The sequence below is a fragment of the Silene latifolia genome, chromosome 2 (assembly GCF_048544455.1).
Source record: "Silene latifolia isolate original U9 population chromosome 2, ASM4854445v1, whole genome shotgun sequence".
Lineage (NCBI taxonomy): Eukaryota > Viridiplantae > Streptophyta > Magnoliopsida > Caryophyllales > Caryophyllaceae > Silene > Silene latifolia.
The window spans coordinates 174,030,090-174,052,975 of record NC_133527.1 but is presented as its reverse complement, the minus strand read 5'-3'; the positions used below and the strand labels follow the sequence as shown (position 1 = coordinate 174,052,975).

The 22,886-nt window shown below is 33.0% G+C and overlaps 1 protein-coding gene across 1 annotated transcript; it reads left to right on the top strand.

Moving 5' to 3' along the window:
* The first annotated feature begins 9,034 nt into the window (after positions 1-9,034).
* Positions 9,035-9,708, top strand: LOC141643406 (histone H2B.3-like). Its single transcript, XM_074452559.1, has one exon. The coding sequence runs from the start codon at positions 9,121-9,123 to the stop codon at positions 9,547-9,549; it is 429 nt and encodes a 142-aa protein (XP_074308660.1). The 5' UTR covers positions 9,035-9,120; the 3' UTR covers positions 9,550-9,708.
* The last annotated feature ends 13,178 nt before the right edge of the window (positions 9,709-22,886 follow it).

Here is a 22,886-nt window from a genome sequence, read left to right as displayed (position 1 = left end):
ACAAGTCCAAAAATTATGAAAATTTACAGGTTATCTCAAAAAAATATATGTGACAATATATCCAAAAATCACCTAAAAATTCGAAGTATAGCAAATTTTAGACCAAAAATGACATTTTTACTCAAAAAATCACATTTAAATGCCATTATTGTAAATTATGAACAATAAAAATCCGAAAAATAACCAAAAAATCCTAAAACATTTTAGGACCAGAAATATTAACATGCATGTAATAATTTCGTGATATATCATAATAACACAAATTTTACAAGTTTTATTTGTTATTCTTATAACTCGGAAAAACTTTTAACCAATTTGCATGCAAACAACCGTGGCTCTTGATACCGATTGAAAGAAATGTAGATCTATATACATACTAACATACTCATATATGTCGAAATTAATTTGTCATAAAATTAAATACGGATTTTATGCATGCAAACAAATATAACAAAAGAGGAGAAATCATATCCTTACATTGATGTTTTCGGTTTAATGGGCACAAGAGAGATCACCTTTCTTTCTTGTTCTTGAGCTTTCCCTTATGGAAGAACAAAGATCCAAGTATAGGATCTCTCCCTAAGCTTTATACCCAAGGCTTTCTCTTAATCTAATTAATATTATTTGAGCTAGTATAATATTAATCTAGGTAGAAAATTGAACCAAAATATTTATAAAACACTTATATATTTCGGTTTTTATGAGAGAAGATGAGGAGGATTTTTCTTCTCACTAGAACTTATTTTTGGATGATGAGTTGAATGAATTAATCACTAACACATTTTAGTGTAATATTAGGTAAAATTGGATGAAAAACCAATGATGGTTTTCTTATCAAAAACCGGGTGGAGGGGGGCTTATTGGGTAGCCAATGCATGCAAGTGTTGTTCTTTACAATACACTATAGGCTTGCATGGCTAAATAATAGGTAATCATTGTGTTGCCATTACCTTAATCAAACACAATATTAACCCATTACATCCCCTAATTTCGGCACATTTGGATAACAAGTTATCCATTTTATTTTTGTCAATTGTCAATATGTCACATGTCATATGTGACATAAATTTGTTATGTAATTTTTAACATATTAAAAATCAACGTATTAATAAAAATACGTCACATACAAAAACGACTTAGTAATTTCATAATTACTTGTGCCAAAATATTTTACCATTTATAAATCACAACAGATTATATTTATAACAATTCATTCAAATTTAATTGTTACATTAAACAATTTTATTTCATCCGAGTAATTATACAATTTGATTACTCAGACTGTATCTCATTTAATCACATTTCAATTTGATACGTAAATTATACTTCCAAAATCGTCCGTCAATTTTCAAGTAATTTAATTAACTCGTAACATTATACGATTAATTAAATAATCAATTAAGAGTATTGCCCTTTAGGTATGACCTAGGGGGTCAACTGATCACCACCGTCACACACGATAAGAATGTCAAACTCTAGTCAGCCAATCATTACCGATATATGTTGACCAGTTGACAGTAACAATATTACTTCCCAATTGCATTCATTTTAATGAGACTTAAACATGTGATCATTATGATCAACAGTCGTGATCGCATTATTGTCGGAGGACACATATTCCAACAACATCCACTACTGCAAATGCACCCAACCAAGCACCACCCACTTCACTGTCATTCACTGAACTTTTATCCCAAGCTTCAAACAATCTTCTATGATCTGATCTTATCTACATTTGTTGTTGTTGTTGAACTTAAATTTTCAGTATGCTTTTGTTGTTGTGTTTGAACAATGTAGTATATTTAGTAGTACCCTCTTAACCATGTTTTTGAACAATGAACAATTTATGTGGTGAATGTCAATTTCAGTCTTCACAGGCTGTTTGTTTTGTTAAAACAATGTGTGTTGCAGGTGGGTATTATTGTTGTTATATTGGAGCAATTGATGTGCTCTGAATTTCTGGTTTGCTTGTTCAGTTTTTGAGATTTTTACAGGGCGGTATTGGTGGTTTCATTGTCAATAGTGAGCATTACAAGCTCAAGGTAGTAGATATAAACAAGTCCTTGTTTATATTGACTGCCTTCAGCTGATAATACACAACATTAACAATGAAAACATTACATTATACATGCCAGTAAAATTGGAAACTTCAAACAAGTACGTAAAATAGAAAATTGTTCAACTGCTATTACGCCAAATGAAAGCATTGTCATTACACCAAATTCTTCAACATTAGACTACTCTTAATATTACATTCATCCAAACTAATACCTACTTACTACATACTATTACAGTTACGAAAACAATGACAATGGCAGCAACAATTGCCAATGGAAACCATTTGCAATAAGTAGCCCTTTCACACTTTGACATAAAAGCTTTGTTCTTCAAGTTTTCAATCTCAAACTGAAGCTTTTTCCTATCATCTTTAAACCATTGAATTTCACGAGACAAACAGCCAACTTCATACTCATTCACTCTTTTCTCCATCTTCATCTTGTTGATTATATCTTTCTGCCACTCTGTTTGAACACGATCGTGCCAACGAAACCAACGACAACCTCCCATACCAGCTGATGGGTTAGAAAATTTACACCTTTCAAACCTCCTTCCTGGATTGTCATGTGTGGAAGACGTCAAAATGGCAACAGGGACACCACATAAGCACTTCTTTGGCTGCTCATTTTAAACAACACTATGATGACTGCTTTCATAGCTGCTTTGAATTGGCATGTTGCGCCTAAATTTTTGAACAAAATGCAGAAAATATGAACCCTAATTTGAATGCATAAAATCGCACATTTAAACTATAGCTAGACAGAAAATCGCAGCTAATATGAACACTAATTTGATTGCAAAAATCGAACCCTAATTTGTTTTCAAAAATCGCAGCTCTTCATTTGAAGCAAAACAACCGCATATAACAAAATCGAAAATTAAGAGTATAGAAATAAAATTAAGAGGAAGAAGAACATACCTTAATTTGGGGGGAAAATGGGGAAATTTAAAGAAAAGGGTGAATGAATGAGGTGAGGTGAAAGTATAAAGGAGAAAGAAGAGTAATAAGAGGTATATAAGAGAGGAGAGGGGCAATTTGGTCATAAAAATAGACTTAAAATCATAAAATTCAAAAAATGACGGAATTAGTCACCGGAGAGGCATTTTGGGTGCAATATTTGATCAGGGTAAGTTTTATGGGAGTAAAAAATTAAAAAGTTTTCATAAGGGAGTTTTTTTAGAAAAGTGGTTTCTATAAGGGAGTAATTGTTAATTTACTCGAAAATTAAAGTGCTTTCACGCCACGACGTCTTGATTACTAATAATATACTTATTGCTTTCGAACTATTTCATCATATAAAGAATTCAAGAGGTGAAGGCAGCCATATGGCATTAAAACTTGACATGTCAAATGCCTATGATCAGGTTGAATAGGATTACCTTAAGAAAGTTCTGGTTCGGATATGATTTCATAATGGATGGATTGATAATGTGATGCGATGTGTTAAATCCATTAATTACTCTGTACTCATTAATGGTAAGCCGACTAATTCTTGGGGTTAACAGATATTACAGAAGATTTATACACAATTATGGTATAATCAGTAAACCTCTTACTAACTTGTTAAAAAATGATGGCTTCCATTGGAATTCTAATACACATGAGGCATTTGAAGGATTTGATGACAACAGCACCCGTCCTAGCATTACCTATTTTTTCTTAACCATTTGTAGTGGAAATAGATGCCTCGGGAGAAGGAATTGGGGTTGTGCTAATGCAAGATCACCACCCCATAACTTACATCAGTAAGGCCCTAGCACTAAGACACCAAACTATGTCTATTTATGAGAAAGAATTCCTGGCCATCATACATGATATCACCGAGTAGAACCAATACTTGGCAGAGAGACCATTTGTGATCAAAACAGATTACCAAAGACTTAAGTATATGCTGGAACAAAGGGTCACCAATCCGCTACAGTAGAAATGGCTAGCAAAACTCATTGGGTATGACTATGAAATTGTCTATAAGCACTAGAAAGAAAAGCTTCCATAGCGACGGATAAATCCGTCCAAATAACGAAATCCGGTCGCAAATTTAGCATTTGCAACGGAAACAGCCCGTCGCTATTTTTCGTCGCAAAAATTTGCTCTGCGACGGAAATTCCGTCGCAAATGAAAATTTGCGACGGGTTAAAGCGTCGCAAAGTCCCATCGCAAAAACTGGCATTGCGACGGAAAATCCGTCGCAAGCCACTGTTCATTCAGGCCACGTGGACACAAAAGTCAAAATAAAAGTCAAAATCTGCGACGGACAATCCGTCGCAAGCCACTGTTCATTCAATCCGTCGCAGCAGATGCCTTGTCAAGGGTCAGCATTGTAGAATTGGCTCAATTGTTTGTTAGTACCCTAAATACTGATCTATACAACATCATTCAAACCTCATGGGAACAAGATGAGAAGATTGCCACCATTATCTTAGATCTCCAAAGAGACTCATTATTACACAGGAAATACACTTGGATAAAGGAACAACTTAAAGAAATTGGAGATTCGTCATAAGGAATTATGGAAACTTACCGTAAGAGCTTATTGCTATGATGCACAACACCCTACAAGGAGGGCACTATGGGGTTGAGGTCACAAATCATAGGCTTAAGCAAAGTTTCTACTGGAAGGGAATGAAAAAGAACATCCACACCCATATCCAACAGTGTGATGTGTGCCACCAGTGTAAATATGAAACTCATGCTTCTCATGGGAAGTTGCAACCCATTCCCATCCCACACATTATATGGACTCGAGTCAGTATAGATTTCATAAATGGCCTACCTAAATCTATGGGAATAGACTAAATTATGGCAGTGGTTGATAGACTTAGTAAATCAGCCCACTTCATAGCCCTACAACACCCATATACAGCCACTAAGGCAACACAAGTCTATTTTGACACTGTCTACAAGCATCATGAAATGCGTGAGGAGATAATTTCAGACAGGGATTCAATATTCCTAAGTAATTACTCTGTACTCATTAATGCGTGAGGAGATAATTTTGACGTAAGACATCACATAAAAAATGACTTCATACGAACAAACAATCAGCTTAAGACAATATAAATGAATTGCCGAAACCGAAATCGTTAGTGGAGGACGGGTGATATTGCGGGCCTTTTTTGTAGAAACCATTGAACTAATAACTCAAACAAAGATTTGTATATGGAAAGGGAAGTTAGAAGAAGAGAACGGTGGTGGCATTTCGCTATTTGGTGGTCGGAGCAAGGAGAACGGCGGGGACAAAGTAGCTTGTCAAACACCTTGTTATATAGCAAGCAACTTCTCGCTGTCCCACACAGCGAGAAACTAAGAAATCATCAAAAAAAAAGAAAATGCGGAAATAATGACGTGGACCCATTTTTGGTAAATAGTTTGAAACCGACGCCATTTTGTTAAATAGTTTCGGTTTCAACCCCATTTAAGCAAAAACTTCGTTATTTTTCAAATTGAAGATATCACAAAGACGATTAACTTAGGAAAACGATTCACAGCTTTTAAATTGCGTAACTAAGATATATAACCCGTCAATTTTTTTTTTCTTTCAAAAAATAGGGTATTTGGGGAAGAGAAATTCTTAGGTACACCGGGTGTACTATCTCATCATACATCCTACCCAATGAGAATATTAGAATTGACTAAATTCTCCATAAATCTATATATCTATATAAAAGAGAGTTTTGTCGAGCGATCTGAGAGCGTCCACATCATCAAAAATCAATTTAGGAAAGTATAATTTTTGATGTAAAAAATAAAGTGAAAAATCTTTTAATTATTATAATATGTATATTTCCTAAATTATATTCAAGTGATGTTTCCAATTTTTATATCAAACTTTTACATTTCATTTGGCAAAAAAATATCGTTAAAAAAATTATGAAAATAATATAATTAGCTTTGTGGAAAAAAATGCTATCATTAGAGTATAGATTTCATATTATTTGCACATATTAAAGATGATGTACTTCTTAATACGTAAAATTGTGTACTTTTAAGTATGTTTTGTCCCACATTGGAAAATAAGTAGGAGTGGTGAATATACTACATATAAATAGTTAGAATTGTCCCACATCGAAAGATTAGTATAAGGTGATGTGATCCTATGATTATAAATAGGAGGCATATTTGGAACTTATGTACCCAACCAAAACTTTTTGAGTCTCATAAATATTGTTTTACAGAGTTCTTAAGATTTTCTATCATTATCTACGATATGATATAAAAAATAAAGTGGAAATCGTTGCAGGGAACTACCCGGGAAAGAGTTAAGAACATGAACAAGAAAATAAAAAAATAAAGGTTTTACTAATGGTAGTCTCCTGACAGGGCTGGCACAGTAGAAAACTAAAGATTTTACTAATGGTTGTCTTCTGAATGCAGTAATAGAGCGTTAATGAGTCGTTATATGTACGATGTAGAGATCCCTATCTAATGATCGAGACTAAGTGGTTTTACCTTCAAAGAAAAATAATATGTATACAATAGTAGCTTTTTTAAGAAGAGACATGTAATTCTTGGTATGTTATATCTTTCACATTGAAAAATAATGTAGGCATGATGAACATACTACGTCAAAATAATTAAATTATGTATCTCACATTGAAATAATAGTATACGGTAAGGTGATTCTATAAATATAAATAAGAGGCATTCTTGAAACTTAGGTATTAACCCAAAAATTTTTGATATAAAAGATATGTACTTTTTAGTATGTTATATATCTCACATTGAAAAATAATGTAGGTGTGATGAATATATTATGTATAAATAATAGAACTGTCCCATATATATACATTTTCTATATTATATTAAAGTGATGTTTATAATTTTGATATAAAAACTATATATTTCATTTGACAAAAATGCATCGTATGAAAATTATATAATTAGATTGTGACAAAAAAATGTTATCATTAGAGTGTAGATTGTATTGTATTGTATTTTCTCATTATTAAATCGGGTTGATGTCAAAGTAGGTGCAAAAAAAAAATGGTGTATTTAGTATGTTATTTGCCCTACATTGAAAAGTAATGTAAGTCTGGTGAATATACTATGTATAAATATTAGAATTGTCCCACATCGGAAGATTACATAAGCCAGGGTGATCTTATGATTATAAATAGAAGTCATAAACCAAAATCTTTTGATTCTCTTAAGTATGAGTTTGTATTACTGTCTCTACAATAATGATTTCTAACTTAAGTTAATATTTGGAAAATCTTTTAGTTATTATAATATATACTTTGTATTTCTTATTTTATATTCAAGTGATGTTTCTAATTTTTATATGAAAACTTTTACATTTCATTTGGCAAAATAATGTCGGTAAAAATATTATGAAAATAATATTATTAGATTCATGGTAAGAAATGCTATCATTAGAGTATATATATAGATTTCATATAATTTGCACGTATTAAAGATGGTGTATTTCATAGTATGTTATATGTCTCACATTGAAAAATAATATAGGTGTGATAAATATACTATATATAAAAAATAGAATTTTCCCACATCGAAATATAGCATAAGGTGGGTGATTCTAAGATTATAAATATGAGCCATGCATCCTTGGAACTTAGACATCAACCCAAAATCTTTTGAGTCTCTTAAGTATTGTCTTGGAGAACTCTTAAAAGTTCATATCATTATATTTTCTACCTATAGATTTTTTATGTCCCATATTGAAAAATAATTTAGGTGTGGTAAATATACTACGTTTAAATAATATAATTAGTATTGTGTTAAAAAATATTCTATCATTAGAGTATAAGTTCCTATCATTTGCACATATTTTAATTATGATAAAAAAAAAATTGAAAACAAACGTCCATGGTAGCATGTGTAATCTATCAAAGAGGTTACCATGAGAAATTTCCAATATTATACTGATATAGTTAATTAAATTTTCATTTAAAAGAGAGAGATATCCGTACCAATAAAACAATAAAGGGGGTATTATTTTTTAATTGTTATTTTATAACGTCCATTTAACAGCCTTTACATTAGGGGTACCATGAGCAAAAAAATGGAACCTCAAGGGTACCATAGGCAGATTCTTAAAAGTAGGGGTAACATAGAAAATCTGACAAAATTAAGAGGTACCACGGGAAATTTCCGTATCTAAATTATGTTACATTTTTTTTTTGAAGAAAAACAACGTACAAATATTAATGGACAATACTTTATCATATTATTAAATTTAAATATAACTATTAGATATAATGAGTAGCAGTTGTCCGTATTCGGTACTCGAGATCTGGTTGGATGTCGAACTAAGTGGAAAATAGATAGTGTAATTCTGATTATGTTATTTGTCCACATTGAAAAATAATGCAGGTTTGATGAATATATATTACGTATAAATAGTAGAATTGTCCCACATCAGAAAAATAATCCAAGTTTGGTGAATATATTACATATAAATAATAGAATTGTCCCACATCGAAAGATTAATATAAGGTAGGGTGATTATATGATTATAAATAAGAGTTAACCCACATATATATTAATCTTTTAATATGTAAACCAATCATTAGACATAAAATGTAAACATTAAACCCTTACAACGTTTTTTTTTTTTGCATTATAAATAAGTTTATTACCTTGTTGCAACACACGAGCATTCAAACTAGTAAAAGAATATAATCTTACTAAAATAAAAACTAAGACATCTCATCGGTTATGGGGTACGATATTCTTGTACACCCGGTGCAAATCTTGGAGTTCAAAGTATTATCCATGGGCCATCACTAATTCACTATTCCTTCATGTTCTCATCCAGTCATCCACAACTTTATGCCCAAATCCAAAACACAATAGTCAATCCACTCCCAAACAACAGGCGCGAAAAAGACGAAACAAAACAGTTTCAAACCACCCAAAAATTACAAATATTGCCATTCATTTACCACGTCATCGATCCGTGTATAACTCCAATAACCAATCACAACCCTCCTCAACATCCTATATAAACAAACCCATTCCTTCACTCCAAACACCACACAACAACAAAAATCCATCCTCCTTCATTTCAAATTCCCCTTTTTCATCACCAAAAAAAAAAAATGGCACCCAAAGGAGAGAAAAAACCCGCCGAGAAAGCCCCAGCAGCCGAAAAGGCGCCAGCCGACAAAAAGCCGAAAGCCGGAAAGAAACTCCCGAAGGAAGCCGGTTCGGCTGCAGCCGGAGACAAGAAAAAGAAGAGAACGAAGAAAAGCGTCGAAACCTACAAGATATACATCTTCAAGGTTCTTAAGCAAGTTCATCCCGATATCGGAATTTCGAGCAAGGCGATGAGTATTATGAATAGTTTTATTAATGATATCTTTGAGAAGCTTGCTCAGGAATCTTCTAAGCTTGCTAGGTATAATAAGAAGCCGACGATTACTTCAAGGGAGATTCAGACTGCTGTGCGATTGGTGTTGCCTGGTGAATTGGCGAAGCATGCTGTTTCTGAAGGGACTAAGGCTGTTACTAAATTTACTAGCTCTTAATTTTGTTTAATTAGGGTTTGTGGTTGTGTATTGTCGTGTTTAATAAAGTTAGGGTTAGGGTTAGGGTTTTTGTTTTAATTTTGTCTGTCGAGATTGGAATCAGTGTTGTTTGATGCGGGGATATTAAGATATTAATATTATGATCTAGTTTGTTCATCAGATTGTTGTGTTTCGATTAATTCTGGTTTTCAATTTGATGATTGACAGTTCAATTAATTTGATTCTTTATGTTTGGTTAAAATTAAAGCTGATAATTCCACGATTGATTGTTTCCGGTAGATGTTGATTTGTAACAATTCAACTTAATACTCTACAATATGAACTGTTAATTAGCTTTATTGATTTGTTTAGTTGGTTAAATTCGTATCGTGTTTGTGTTGTGTTCATGTTGATAATGATATCGGCAACTGTTCTGTGCCTTGCCTTTGGAATGGTTTGAACTTTGAAGGTGTATTAAAAATAAACTTTGCTGGTGTATATAATGTCGGAGACACCGTCTTGATGCATTAACAGAATGCTCGAAATGATATATGTTGATGAGCATGTTAGCTGAAAGTTCTGTTTTAGGGGGTTTGATTGAAATTAACTGGCGGAGCCGTAGTTTTCAGGGTGGGTCATTTTCATGTGTTGTCATTTGTAGAAAGATTAGTTCCTAACCCTCTGATTCAAAGAGCTAATGCTTCGACAAATATCGCTGTAAAAATGTAGAACAAGAGCTATATTTGATGGCATGATTCATTCAAAGAGATGTCGGGATGAGGTTGAAAATGGTTGCTTCCTCTTGTTTCTTAAGTTGAACCTCATAAAGAGTGTATTTCTCCAATATACTGTATGTACATTTACCAAGTGATCTTAAGACCTCATGCACCTCAATTTGGCCACTGCAGCCATCCCAATGTCGTCGTTGTATGTAGATTTGTCTGTGGACTATATGCTGTATTCAGTTTTAATCGAAAGTACTCATGCATTCGTTACTTCATATCTTTTATCTCATCTGTAATTTTTGCCAGATATTGATGTTGCAGTTTTATCTGAAATCCCAGTTGTAGACATGAACTATATATACTATGCAGCAAATTACTGATAAATATGTACAATCAGAAATTCTGAGTCGAATATTTTACATCCTTATGAACACCTGCAAACAAGATTAAAGATGTTGGGGATACTCGTTAAACAAGACACCCATATATATCCCTTGCCGGAATACTACTGTTCAATGTTCCACTGAGCTTGCCTAGCCTTTTCAGCATATTATTTGGTGAGAGTATTACTGATATCCTATTTTTTCTTTCCGATTCCCATCTTTTGTTTTCCACTTCATGACCAATTGAGCATTCATATGCATTGCAGGTCTATTTGCTGGTGTATTCTTTGCCAGGGCCAAGATGTCTTGAAGCATAGTTTGCACCCAAACATTCTGGATGATCGCAAAAACATCAGTTGGGCCAAAAAGGCATGTTTGACCTCTCTAGATTTTGTTAATTAGGGTTTGTGGTTTTCTGATTGTGTATTTTTGAGGTTAATAAAGTTAGGGTTAAGGTTTCAGTTTTTGTGCTTTGAATTCGGAAGCAGAGATATTAAATTAATACCTAGTTTGTTCTTCAGATTGCTGTGTTTTAATTTGTCTTACACTATGATTAATTTGTTTCAACTAATGCTGGTTTTCAATTTGATATGTTCTCTCCAATCCGATTCTTTACGTTTGATTGAAAAATGAAAGCAACTCTGAGCAAGTAGTATTTTCGAACAGGACTGTTTTATTGTGGAGGTAATTTTTCCAGTAGATGTTGATTTGTAACCATTCAACATAAAACTTTATGTAGAATAGAAATGGTTGATTTGAGATTTTACTTGCCCATGGTTTTTTAAGCAGCAATTAGTGCGACTGTTATGTTGTTCATGTGATTGTGTTTTACAGTTGATTGTTTGGTTGATTGAATTATTGTGTTTCATAATTATGATATGTATTGTATTTATTCATGTTGATGATCATATTGGCGGTTGTTCTGTTATCTTGCCTTCAGAATGGTTTGTTGGTGTGCTGTTAATAATTTCACGTGTATATTCAATGTTATATGTAATGTCGGAGCCACTGTCTTGGCGCATGAACGGAATGCTTGAAATGGCTAGATGAGCATGTTAGCTGAAAGTTTTGCTTCTGAGGGTTTTGTTGAAATTATTGAAATTGGATATGATGCATACAAAGATTAACTTTTTTCTGGTTCAGGACTAGTGATGGAGCCATAACTTTTTTGAGTGATTCGCTTTTCTTACTCCTGCTGTCATTTGCAGAAATATTACTGAGTACTAGGGATGTCAATGGATCGGGTTCGGGTCGGGTGAAGCCTCATCCGTCATCCATCCGTCCTTTTAAAATCTCATCCAACCCGTCCGTCATCCGTGAAACATATCATCCGTCATCCATCCATCCATCATCCATGGATGAAACGGGTGGATCGGGTGATAAACGGGTGTTGTGTATTTATATATTTCAAGTTAAAAAAAATGATGATTTTTTTTTTCTTTACAAAAATAAAGTTAAGATAATTATTTAGTTTAACTTTCTAGTGGGTAGGTTTACAAAATATCTATATTGAGAGTAGATAAATATGAAAATTTAAATATTTTATATCTTAATAATGTGTTATATGTAAAAAAAATTAAATAAAAAGTAATAAAATCGGGTGATGGATGGATGTCGGGTGGATGGCGGGTGGAATTTCTTCATCCAACCCATCCGTCATCCATCATCCGTTTCATCCGTCATCCATCCATCATCCATTTAAGTCGGGTTTTCATCCATCTTTTAGGATCGGGTGGATCGGGTTTTGATGGATGCGGGTGAAATTGACATCCCTACTGAGTACCCTTAGTTCCTAATAGTCTGAGTCTCTGACTCTCTTAGTCAAGAGCTAATACTTCGACATTATTGCTAAGTATCTTATCTATATAAATTCAGAAGACAATACTCATTGTACAGCGCGCCACGGCATAAATGCATTTTCTTTCTTTTTCTTTTTTTTTGGAAAATCCAGGTTATGGTGGGGCCCATGAGTGTGCAACGTATTTAATTATTCAGATACCCGTCTTTTCAAACATGCGCTAAATTCCGTGTCGCAACAGATTATATAAAATAATCTTATGGAATACTTCTTCGAATTAATATTATGATAAAATTTTATACATTCCGTGTAAAGAAAATGCATAATATTTACGCAGAATTAATTACAAATGCGAGTAAATGTGATTAAATTACATAATTTTTAAAACAAAATTACACAATAAAATTACATAATTTCAGGAAGGAATTACAGTTATATACGGGATCGAACCTATAACGGAAATGAATTACAAGTACAAAAATGAATTACATGTATTTTTGTTAATATTATTGTACCACAAATTCACAACATAATTTTTTAAAACTACATGGTACAATTTTTTTTCTTCAAAAAACAATAATGACAGCATATGTACTTGGAATATAAAACTCGGCATCTTAATTATCAGCCGCGCACACCGAAATTGGTAGGTGACAATGATAGGAAACCGAGTTAATACAGTCTTCAACAAGCATTTAAAGCTATTTTTAATTTTTTTTTACTCTAAAAAAGCAAATAAATAAATTTTATTTTAATTTACAAGTGATTAAAAATTTTTTAGTAAAATTTTTTTAATAAATTTTTTAATAACTAATTCACAATTGTTATAACAAATATTGTTTAAATAATAAAAACACGATAAGGTAAGTCGAATAAATTAAATAACTTAAATATTTTTTAAACCTAGATAGTACGATGTTGTTGAGCGCTTAATGAGAGATCTATATGCCGAATATGGTGAAACTCTTACCGATGTTAATCCGTCTGTAACTGGAAATGAACATTCACCCGGTAGTTGTGGTTTTAACGCATCCTATTTACGTGGAGAATGTTCATTTCTACTTTCTAGTTAGATCACTCTGATCACTGATATAAAACAATTAGATAATTACAATAGAAATGTAAAAATAAAATATTTATAAAAAAACATTCATACCGTCCTAAATACAAACCCGTGCAATTTTGCACGGGTTTAAAACTAGTTGCTGTAAAAAGACAAAAGAAGAGCTATAGTTCGACATTATTGCTAAGTATTGCTGTAAAAAGGCAAAAGAAGGGCAAGGTGTGCTGTACTGCTGTTACGTAAGATTCATTTGATTTGATGTCTGAATAAGGGAGGTTGAATATGTTCGCTTCCTTGTCTTCTTAAGCTGAACCTTAAAATGTATTCTCAAGCCGACACAAGATTTGTTTGTGTTGGAAAATAAGGACATACCTTTATGCGGAAGCGATCGGATCGTTGTGCTCGCTAACTGCCCACTATCGTATATCGTATCTCCGGCGGCTACTAGAGTCCCGGAACATATCCACGCCCCAAATCCCAAGTCCCATATTGATGGTGGACTTCGCAACTAGAGAAGTATGTTTGTATGTATATAGTGTATGTTATGTCATTGTACATATGTTACTTACACATACGGAGTAACTAGTGTTGATCCCTTATATAATATCTCACAAAGAGATGTTACATACAAGGTATTCAATACCCACTTAATCACCCATAAGTAGGACAATAAAGTCACATAATAACTCATACTAATACACAATTATGTAAGAGCATTATGACTTTGTAACTGCCACCATAATGTGGCCGTTTAACTTTCAATACTCCCACTCGGCCACACAACCGAGTCAATACTCCCACTTGGCCACTTAACCAAGGTAATAAGACATGTTTGTACACAACCAAGAGAACTTCATTCCTCAACCACAAAGATTGTAAAGCACAACAACTTGATGACACAGTCAAGTTTATCACAACACAATACTTCATAAACAATTTCTTATATATGCTTCATACAGAAAATGAGGTGTGCGACCAAAACGTAACAAAGTAATGTTATATTAAGTTACCATCAAAACTAACATAACACTTTCACATTATCAATACCCCAAATCATTCTAACATCACCGTTAGCATACACAATCCCTATATGCTATCATAATCATAATAGTTATATACACAATATAACCCCTGGCCAGGAAATTATGGTGAAGTTGAATTGATCATTCCTTAGACACTAATAATAATCCATCTCAACTTAACTGCTTTCCTAACATGATTCATTGGACCTTAATCTTTTAGGTCCTTAGAATTCATATTAAAGTAGCAACATCAAGAATTAACTTCATATCATAGCTCCAAGTCAAAGGGCATCGAACAAAGTTGGACAACACAGTCCATAGGATCACACAATGACAAAGTAGGGAATCATTTGTCACTCCTAACGGTCGACTTACTAACACACATAGTATGATATATGTGTCACAACATAGCTCCCACTACGATGGGCATATCACGCTTCTATGTCGTGCGAATCATAAGTCTAGATACTACTCAAGTATCTAACCCAAGCCACTAGATTGATATACACAATATCCAGTCCGACACTTGTGATTCGGTTCAAAGCTTTAGTATGAAAATAGGGTGTCTTCTCATACTTCGACTACAAAAGTCTTATCTTAGACTTACTAAGGCGACTATATTACAAGTCAGTATCTTTTCCATACAACTAATGTACAAAGATAATCTCCAACACTCACTAAGTGTTAACGTGACTCAGTCTCATCTTGCCCACTACACAAGTGTCAAGGCGATTACCTGTGTGATTAGGCAATCTAAAAGCTTGGTGATATCTTATGTGCCTTATCATGCAACAAATGCATATGAACATTTTCAAAAGACACAAAATCTTTATCCAAAAATGTCCATCATCAAACACATCCACAACTCAACAAGATTAAAACTTAAGTTGACCTATTCGCAGAATTAACTCAACACATGAACTAATTAAGAACACATCTTATAAAAATATGCGCCAACCATCTTGTTAGTTAATCTTACTTGATGACAACTTTTAGTCCTACACAAGAACTAATTTACTCTTGTCACAAAGATAAAAGTGAAATTCATTTGATTACATATCATTGTACGTGTAAAGAATTGATTAGGTAACAAATACTTATCAATCACAAATTGTTGTTCAACCATGTACTAAACAAGGTACACATCAAAATGCCAATTACACCAGAATAAGAAACAATACTTAATTGTTTCTTACTTTTGAGCATAGGTTAGATATAAAAATTTTATTTTTCTTCTAAATACCAATATGTCACCCATTAACAAAGAGAAACTTATTCTCCTATATAATTTTGACATAACTTATTAATTCCAGCATTCGAACAAAATCATCACACAAATGATTTATGGAATTTGACATAAATATAGAAGATCATTCAACACATGAATAAGTTTGAAATACACAAAGATTTATCATCTCAATTATTTGAGACAAACTCAGCTGATCAATCAATGTATATAAGTTTTTCTCGAGTAACTTGATACGAGAAAATATTATTTACATCTATTTGAAAACAAAATCGAAATAGATAATCAAAGTTTAGAAGAAATGGGAACAAATCCCAACATTTGAGAACATATCTCAAAATAGTCTTAAACCTTATTGCCATAATCATTCATTGTCAGTTTGTCACAATATCTATCTACTCTCATAATAACAATCCATTCTTTATTACTTGGCGAAAAAGCACACTTACTAAAAGTGATAGCTCCCACTTACTAAAAGTGGTTCAAAAAAAATTGAATAGAAGAAACAACTTCAACTATCCACCGTAATGAGCAAAACACCTTAAGGATCGACCTTATGTTAATCCTTATAACTTGACATACAAGTTAATATTTACTCATTAGTAGACAAACTCTAATCATTACCTTGGATCATGGAACTACTCCCACTACCCAAACATGAAGAGAAGTTAAACTATCCTTGGTGCCTCAATGGGTTCACAAAAATTCTCCCACTCACCAAGAGATAGTTTTGCATTTTAACGAATACAATACAAATGTCTACTAGAGTTCGCCAACACTTAGAAACACATCCAAGTGAATAAATATTGTGGTCCTTTTAAACATAAAGTTTGACAAATGTTAAGGCATGAATGATTAATCTATCATCCATTTAGAGGGAGCAAAATTTCCTTAAAACATATTTAAGGGATCCTCCTCTAAATCAAAGGAAGGAAAACTTGATCAGCGTTAGACTTCACTTTACCATGTCAAGTGATGTACAATTCCTCAATTAAAACAACCTCTTGTCATATCAATTAGGAATTCTAAGATCAACACACATATTTTCCTCATTTACAATTTGAACATATCAAAGCTTTATTTACAGCCCACACATTTACTAAGAGTTCTGACTCTAAGTTCAAGGTTGATTTTCACTTTTATCATAAATTGCTTGAACATATCAAACACTTTATAAAATGACAAAATAATGGATACAAAACCCATTGCGTGAATCATCTCAAAAGAAGAGGAAAAACAACGGTCTCATGATTCTCCTTAACATTTAATTAACCTCTCATAATTAAAAATAAAAATAGATTGAAATATAAAAGTTAGAGACAATGAACATATATGAAAATGTAATAAAAAATGATGCGGTGAATATATTATGACCAAACACATAGCCATAACGAACTATTAATAAGAGGTTTAATAAGTAGAATCCGTGATTTCCAATAAACTAATTATTGAAAAATAACCACGCACGCTAAGTGCGTAGAGAATTAACAATTCAAAGTAGCACAAAGCCTCTTTGAATTATCCATCGACAAACAATGGATTAAACAACGAGTTATAAAAATTCTCACTCCGTTTCTAAATCCACAAAGGACAAGAATTAGCAGCAGATGTAAGAAACAAACATATAACTCGAATTGATGGAGAAGAATGTCATTGGCCTCGAAACTAACATGAACCAAATTTATAGTATCTCCATATACTATTCTCTTGCTGACACTAAGTCAGACATATTAAACAATACCACATATTTGTACTCATAGTAAGAAAAAAAACTTCGACTATTAACAATCGTATCAGGAGACATTAGCGCCAAAAGGCACTCTTTTCCCGCCTCGAAAATTTTTGAGACTCTTACTATGGATTGAGTATGTTGACTATGACCCGTTAAGAGTTTTATATTTTTCTAATCCCAGAATCGGATGGCAAACAAATCGCCATGGACAAAAAAAACTCTTACGTCAGCCAATCGCGTGTTTAAAAATCATTTCACATAAGATAAATAAAACACGGTGACAATCCTCAAATACTCCGGGTCAAGACACACAATCTTGTACCCTACGTCAAAACGAATCTGACTTACACATCAGTCTCACACTACACAAGCTGTAAGACATGTCTCAAAACTAGTTAATAAGTCTACATACAAAAGAACACAATTTTGCATGCATCAAACTTACTATATTTGAACAATTGTTGGTAAAAATACGGATTTTCATAATCTTACTCACTAATAAGATATTTTACCTCGATCATATAATAGCGATCAGAATTTCTCAAATCATGATTATTAATAAGATACTAAATCTTATCACTCTAGTTATCAAAAGTTCAAACCGCTTCACTATAGTGAACAAATCACCATAAACACTTGTTGTCATATACAAGTATATGGATAAAGGCACAATTCCAAATTAAATTATCAAAATTCCTTCATTTATATTGTTCGTTCGAAAATTTCGCTAAGCTCATAATCATCACAAACACCATAAACGAGAAATTTCAACAATTTAATTAACTCTTAAGAATAAATGAAACGAAATCATTAATCTTTAATAAACAACTAAACAAATTAGTCATTCACCCTTACAAATACCGCTAAACAAATTAGCATGTATAATAATATCACTTTGATATTAGACAAATATTATGCAAAACAAATTTGCACATCGTTAAAATTAATTAAAACTTGACCATAACGCATATGACAGTTTTAATGAGTTATTGATACACAACTAATATGTATTCAAATTTCTCATCTCTCATGTAAAAACCAAATTTAAATGATATTATATATCACTAAGATATAACGGGGTCTTAGATGTAAAACGAATTTACATGTCCAAGTATATCACAAAGATATAAATCTTTTCGTAAAACAAATTTACGATTACTATTATATCACAAAGATATAAGCCTTGTATGTAAGTTATAAAATCTCATGAACAACAAATGTCCATAAGAATTTCTTTTATTGTTTTAATATGTAATACAAAATTACACACTTTTCACAAGATAATAAACGAAACAGATTCGTAAGTACTAACTTGATCTTGTAAGCGAATCATGATTCATGAGTAGCATATACTAAATCCAACACGGAGTCAAATAATAGTATTTCTCATACCCATAAATTTGCTAGCCAAAATGATGACAAATAAAAAACACTAAGACATTTAAAATAACATACAAGAATAGATTTTACGCGACTTGTAAAATATCACTCAGATATTTACCATTTACACGTAAAATAAGATTTATGAGACATACCCATAAAATTTGGATTATAATTAACTTCACTAAGAAATTTAATTATGCATATAAAACATATTTATATTGTCCATCTTTACTCGCACCAAAAAAAAATATTGTCCATCTTTATTTTTTATAAGAAACATATTCATATAATCATATGTATATACTTTAACCAAACACATTGGTATATCATAATATCACAAAGTATGTACTTACACTAAGGAATAAAATCAATATGATACAAATTCGCATGATACATACCAAGTTCTATATGAAACAAATTCATGAACTCAAGAAACTTGCTTTAGCTAAACTAATTAGCCAAGAAACAATTATCATAAAGATAACGGACCAACCAATACAAAAAAAGAAAAAAAAACGTAACTCAATCGCTGAAACGAATTCAGCAGTAAGCATAATACGTAAAAAGAATTAATATCGTATTGGGATGCACACAGTACACATACATTCCATAATTTAAGAATAGAATACACTGGGGAGTTATTAGTCCATAAGCCAAAGCAATCATATTTTGACCTGACAATAATTCATTCATCTTTCCTTTTCGACTTAAACAAAAACATTTTATCAATCTTCACACAGAAGACATTACCCAATGAAACTTGTTCATTGATACTTAGACTCGTCCTCCCATACACAATGAAACTTATCCAAATGGATTTTGTTTTCATAAAACGGGTCTGATGACGGAACAACCCGACTCGTGGTTCCGACAATGGGGAGTGACACACACGCACCACCGACTGGGAAGAGTCGAGTGCAACTGACTTCGGTCGATTCATTGATCGGGTCAATCGTCATCATAGCAGTTCGGACAACCGACCAATCGTCATTATAACTAGTTAAGACGGCATACAGTCATTATGAACTTATAGCCGGGGTCAAGTCAATATGCTAGTACTCTGTAGCATATCGGAAAACGAACAGTTGGTCCAAAACAACCCATCGTAAGCAAATAACGATCTCCAAACACGAATATGACTCCGGCGAGTGACACACACACGCCATCCCATGAGTATTATTGGCGTTTGCTGAAATCTCACATAGAGATTGGAAAATGAGAGAAGACTTTGGCCGGATCGAAGCCACTAAGGCTATGGACGCAATTTTATAGCCACAAAGGCACTTTGGTTTGATGCATGCATTATGAAGGCAAGGAATAAGGGGCCACAAAAAAACCCAAAAAACAATTGTGTAGTAAACAAAAGGAAAAGCGCAAACCGAATAGTCAGAAGCCGCATGTTTATCTCAAGTGTTCACCAAACAATCATAATAAAAAAAATAGCATGAACTAATCAAGCTCTAAACATGAAACAACGGATCATAATTCCGCGCTTTACAAAAGAAATTTGTGATAATATAATGCGTGAAATTAGGTTGGGCGTAATGGAAGTAAACATGTTACGTAGGGACAGTAGCAAAACACATTTGCTCTGATACCACTGTTGGAAAATAAGGACATACCTTTATGCGGAAGCGATCGGACCGTTGTGCTCGCTAACTGCCCACTACCGTATATCGTATCTCCGGCGGCTACTAGAGTCCCGGAACATATCCACGCCCCAAATCCCAAGTCCCATATTGATGGTGGACTTCGCAACTAGAGAAGTATGTTTGTATGTATATAGTGTATGTTATGTCATTGTGTATATGTTACTTACACATACGGAGTAACTAGTGTTGATCCCTTATATAATATCTCACAAAGAGATGTTACATACAAGGTATTCAATACCCACTTAATCACCCATAAGTAGGACAATAAAGTCACATAATAACTCATACTAATACACAATTATGTAAAAGCATTATGACTTTGTAACTGCCACCATAATGTGGCCGTTTAACTTTCAATAGTTTGTTTTGTTACATGGAACTAAAAAAGGAAATAAATTCTTGATATATGCATTAAATGTATTGGTTAATGTGTAATTTATTTCTTAATTCCTAAGTTAATACCCAAATTAGAAGGTATTTAATGCTTAAATACAACCCAGTGGACTGGGTTGTATTTAGCATTACCCTAAATTATAATCCTAGTTTTCCAAAATTAAGTGGATTGGGCAATAAAATTGCTCGCTAGTCCAATACTGCAATATTTAGGGTCTCGAGACTTCGTACACCTCAATTTGGCCATTGTGTGCGTACCAGAGTCCTCGTGTGTAGACTTTGTACACCTCAATCTTCTTGCTGCATTAAGAATGCTTGAAACGGCATATGATGATATGAGCATGTTAGCTGAAAGTTCTGTTTCTGGGGGTTTGATTGAAATTATGGAAATTGGATATGATGCATATAAATAGAAACCTATGGCTTGCCGATAATCAGGCAAATGAAGGTAATCTACTTTTGGTCTATTCTTCACACTACCACAGATTCTACCAATGAAACCCCATCAACCTTGACAATAACTTTTATACACTCTACCCTCGGCGTTGTCATGCATGAGTTTAACTTAACACCCACCTCCAAATTAGGCAAAAAAAATCTACTATTCAGCTATGGTAGGCGAAATCATATCTAGAAACATGGTAAATTAAGTAAGTTCGTAATATTCCTATCAAAATCAGCTTCCGCACTCACCACAGGCCATTATAATCAATCTCAAATACAACAAAAAAACAGTGACTACAATTCTCCTGCTTACAAAAATTCAGCAAATATTCGTCAATTAGTCCAGCATTCAATTCATGCAATGACAACACCATTCATTTAACAAAACATCACAAATTATAGCACAAGATCGTCTTCTCTGGCTCCACACCATTCATTTTTTGTTGAATTTTCATTGAAAAATATTAAAAGTTTCAAGGCACTCGTCCATCGCACTGCTAGAGGTTTAAGATTGTCTTCTCTGGCTCCACAATCAGTACACATAATTAACACCTTCAAAAAGAGCTTGAACTTTAAGGGATATTCCGTAAAAAAAAACTGACGATGTTGTCTCATAAACTCATAAACTTCTAACTCAACAGTTCTAAACGACCTCAAAATAGAGAATTTGTATAGCACGAAGCTGTCAAATATTTAACAAGAGATCTAAGAGATGCATTACAAAAAACAGATTCATACACGAGTGAAGGGTTGAAGTGCAGTATCAGGTGTGGATGAATACTGGTCCACCACTTTTACCGTCAGCTCTTGCAAATTCAATCCGGCAAAATTATGAAGACAAATATGTTGTAACCATTAAACACACTTGCTCGTGAGCATTATAATTCCTAAGTCTTGCACTTTGATCAGTATATTTTAATCAAAATTTAATAATGTCATTACTTAAGCGACCAGCAACGTTCATTGCCCTACCAATGAGTCAATCAGAACAACAGAGCAAATAGATGCCAATTTAGACCTTTCTATCCTCAGAATTATGATAATCGTTTACTTCACAAATTGACATCATTTACTAGGGCTAAACAGAAGTGAAAATGTGTGTAACAAATAACAGAATTGCACATGAATGCAAACAGTCAGAGATCAACTCGTATCATATAATCATAGAACAAAAAAACAAATAAAATCAAATATCATAAATTCAAAAGAAATTACCAGTGACGGTGATCAAAAGAAATACACTAGCTTCATTAGCTCCGACTCTCTAGCAGCAAGCGCGGCTTCAATTTCTTCACACTTAACAATTTCGGACTCAATTTGCCTTGTAATCTGAATATTCGCTTCAATTTCATCATTAACCTAAAAAAAAGAGGAATTTCGATCATGTTTTCGAAATGATAAACTTTGGCATTACCAGTAGGTCCGCAACAATCAAATAAGGTTAAAATTTCGAATAATCGCTTCGATTTCATCATCTAGCAATAAGGAAATAGAAACTTCGATTATTCGTTTCG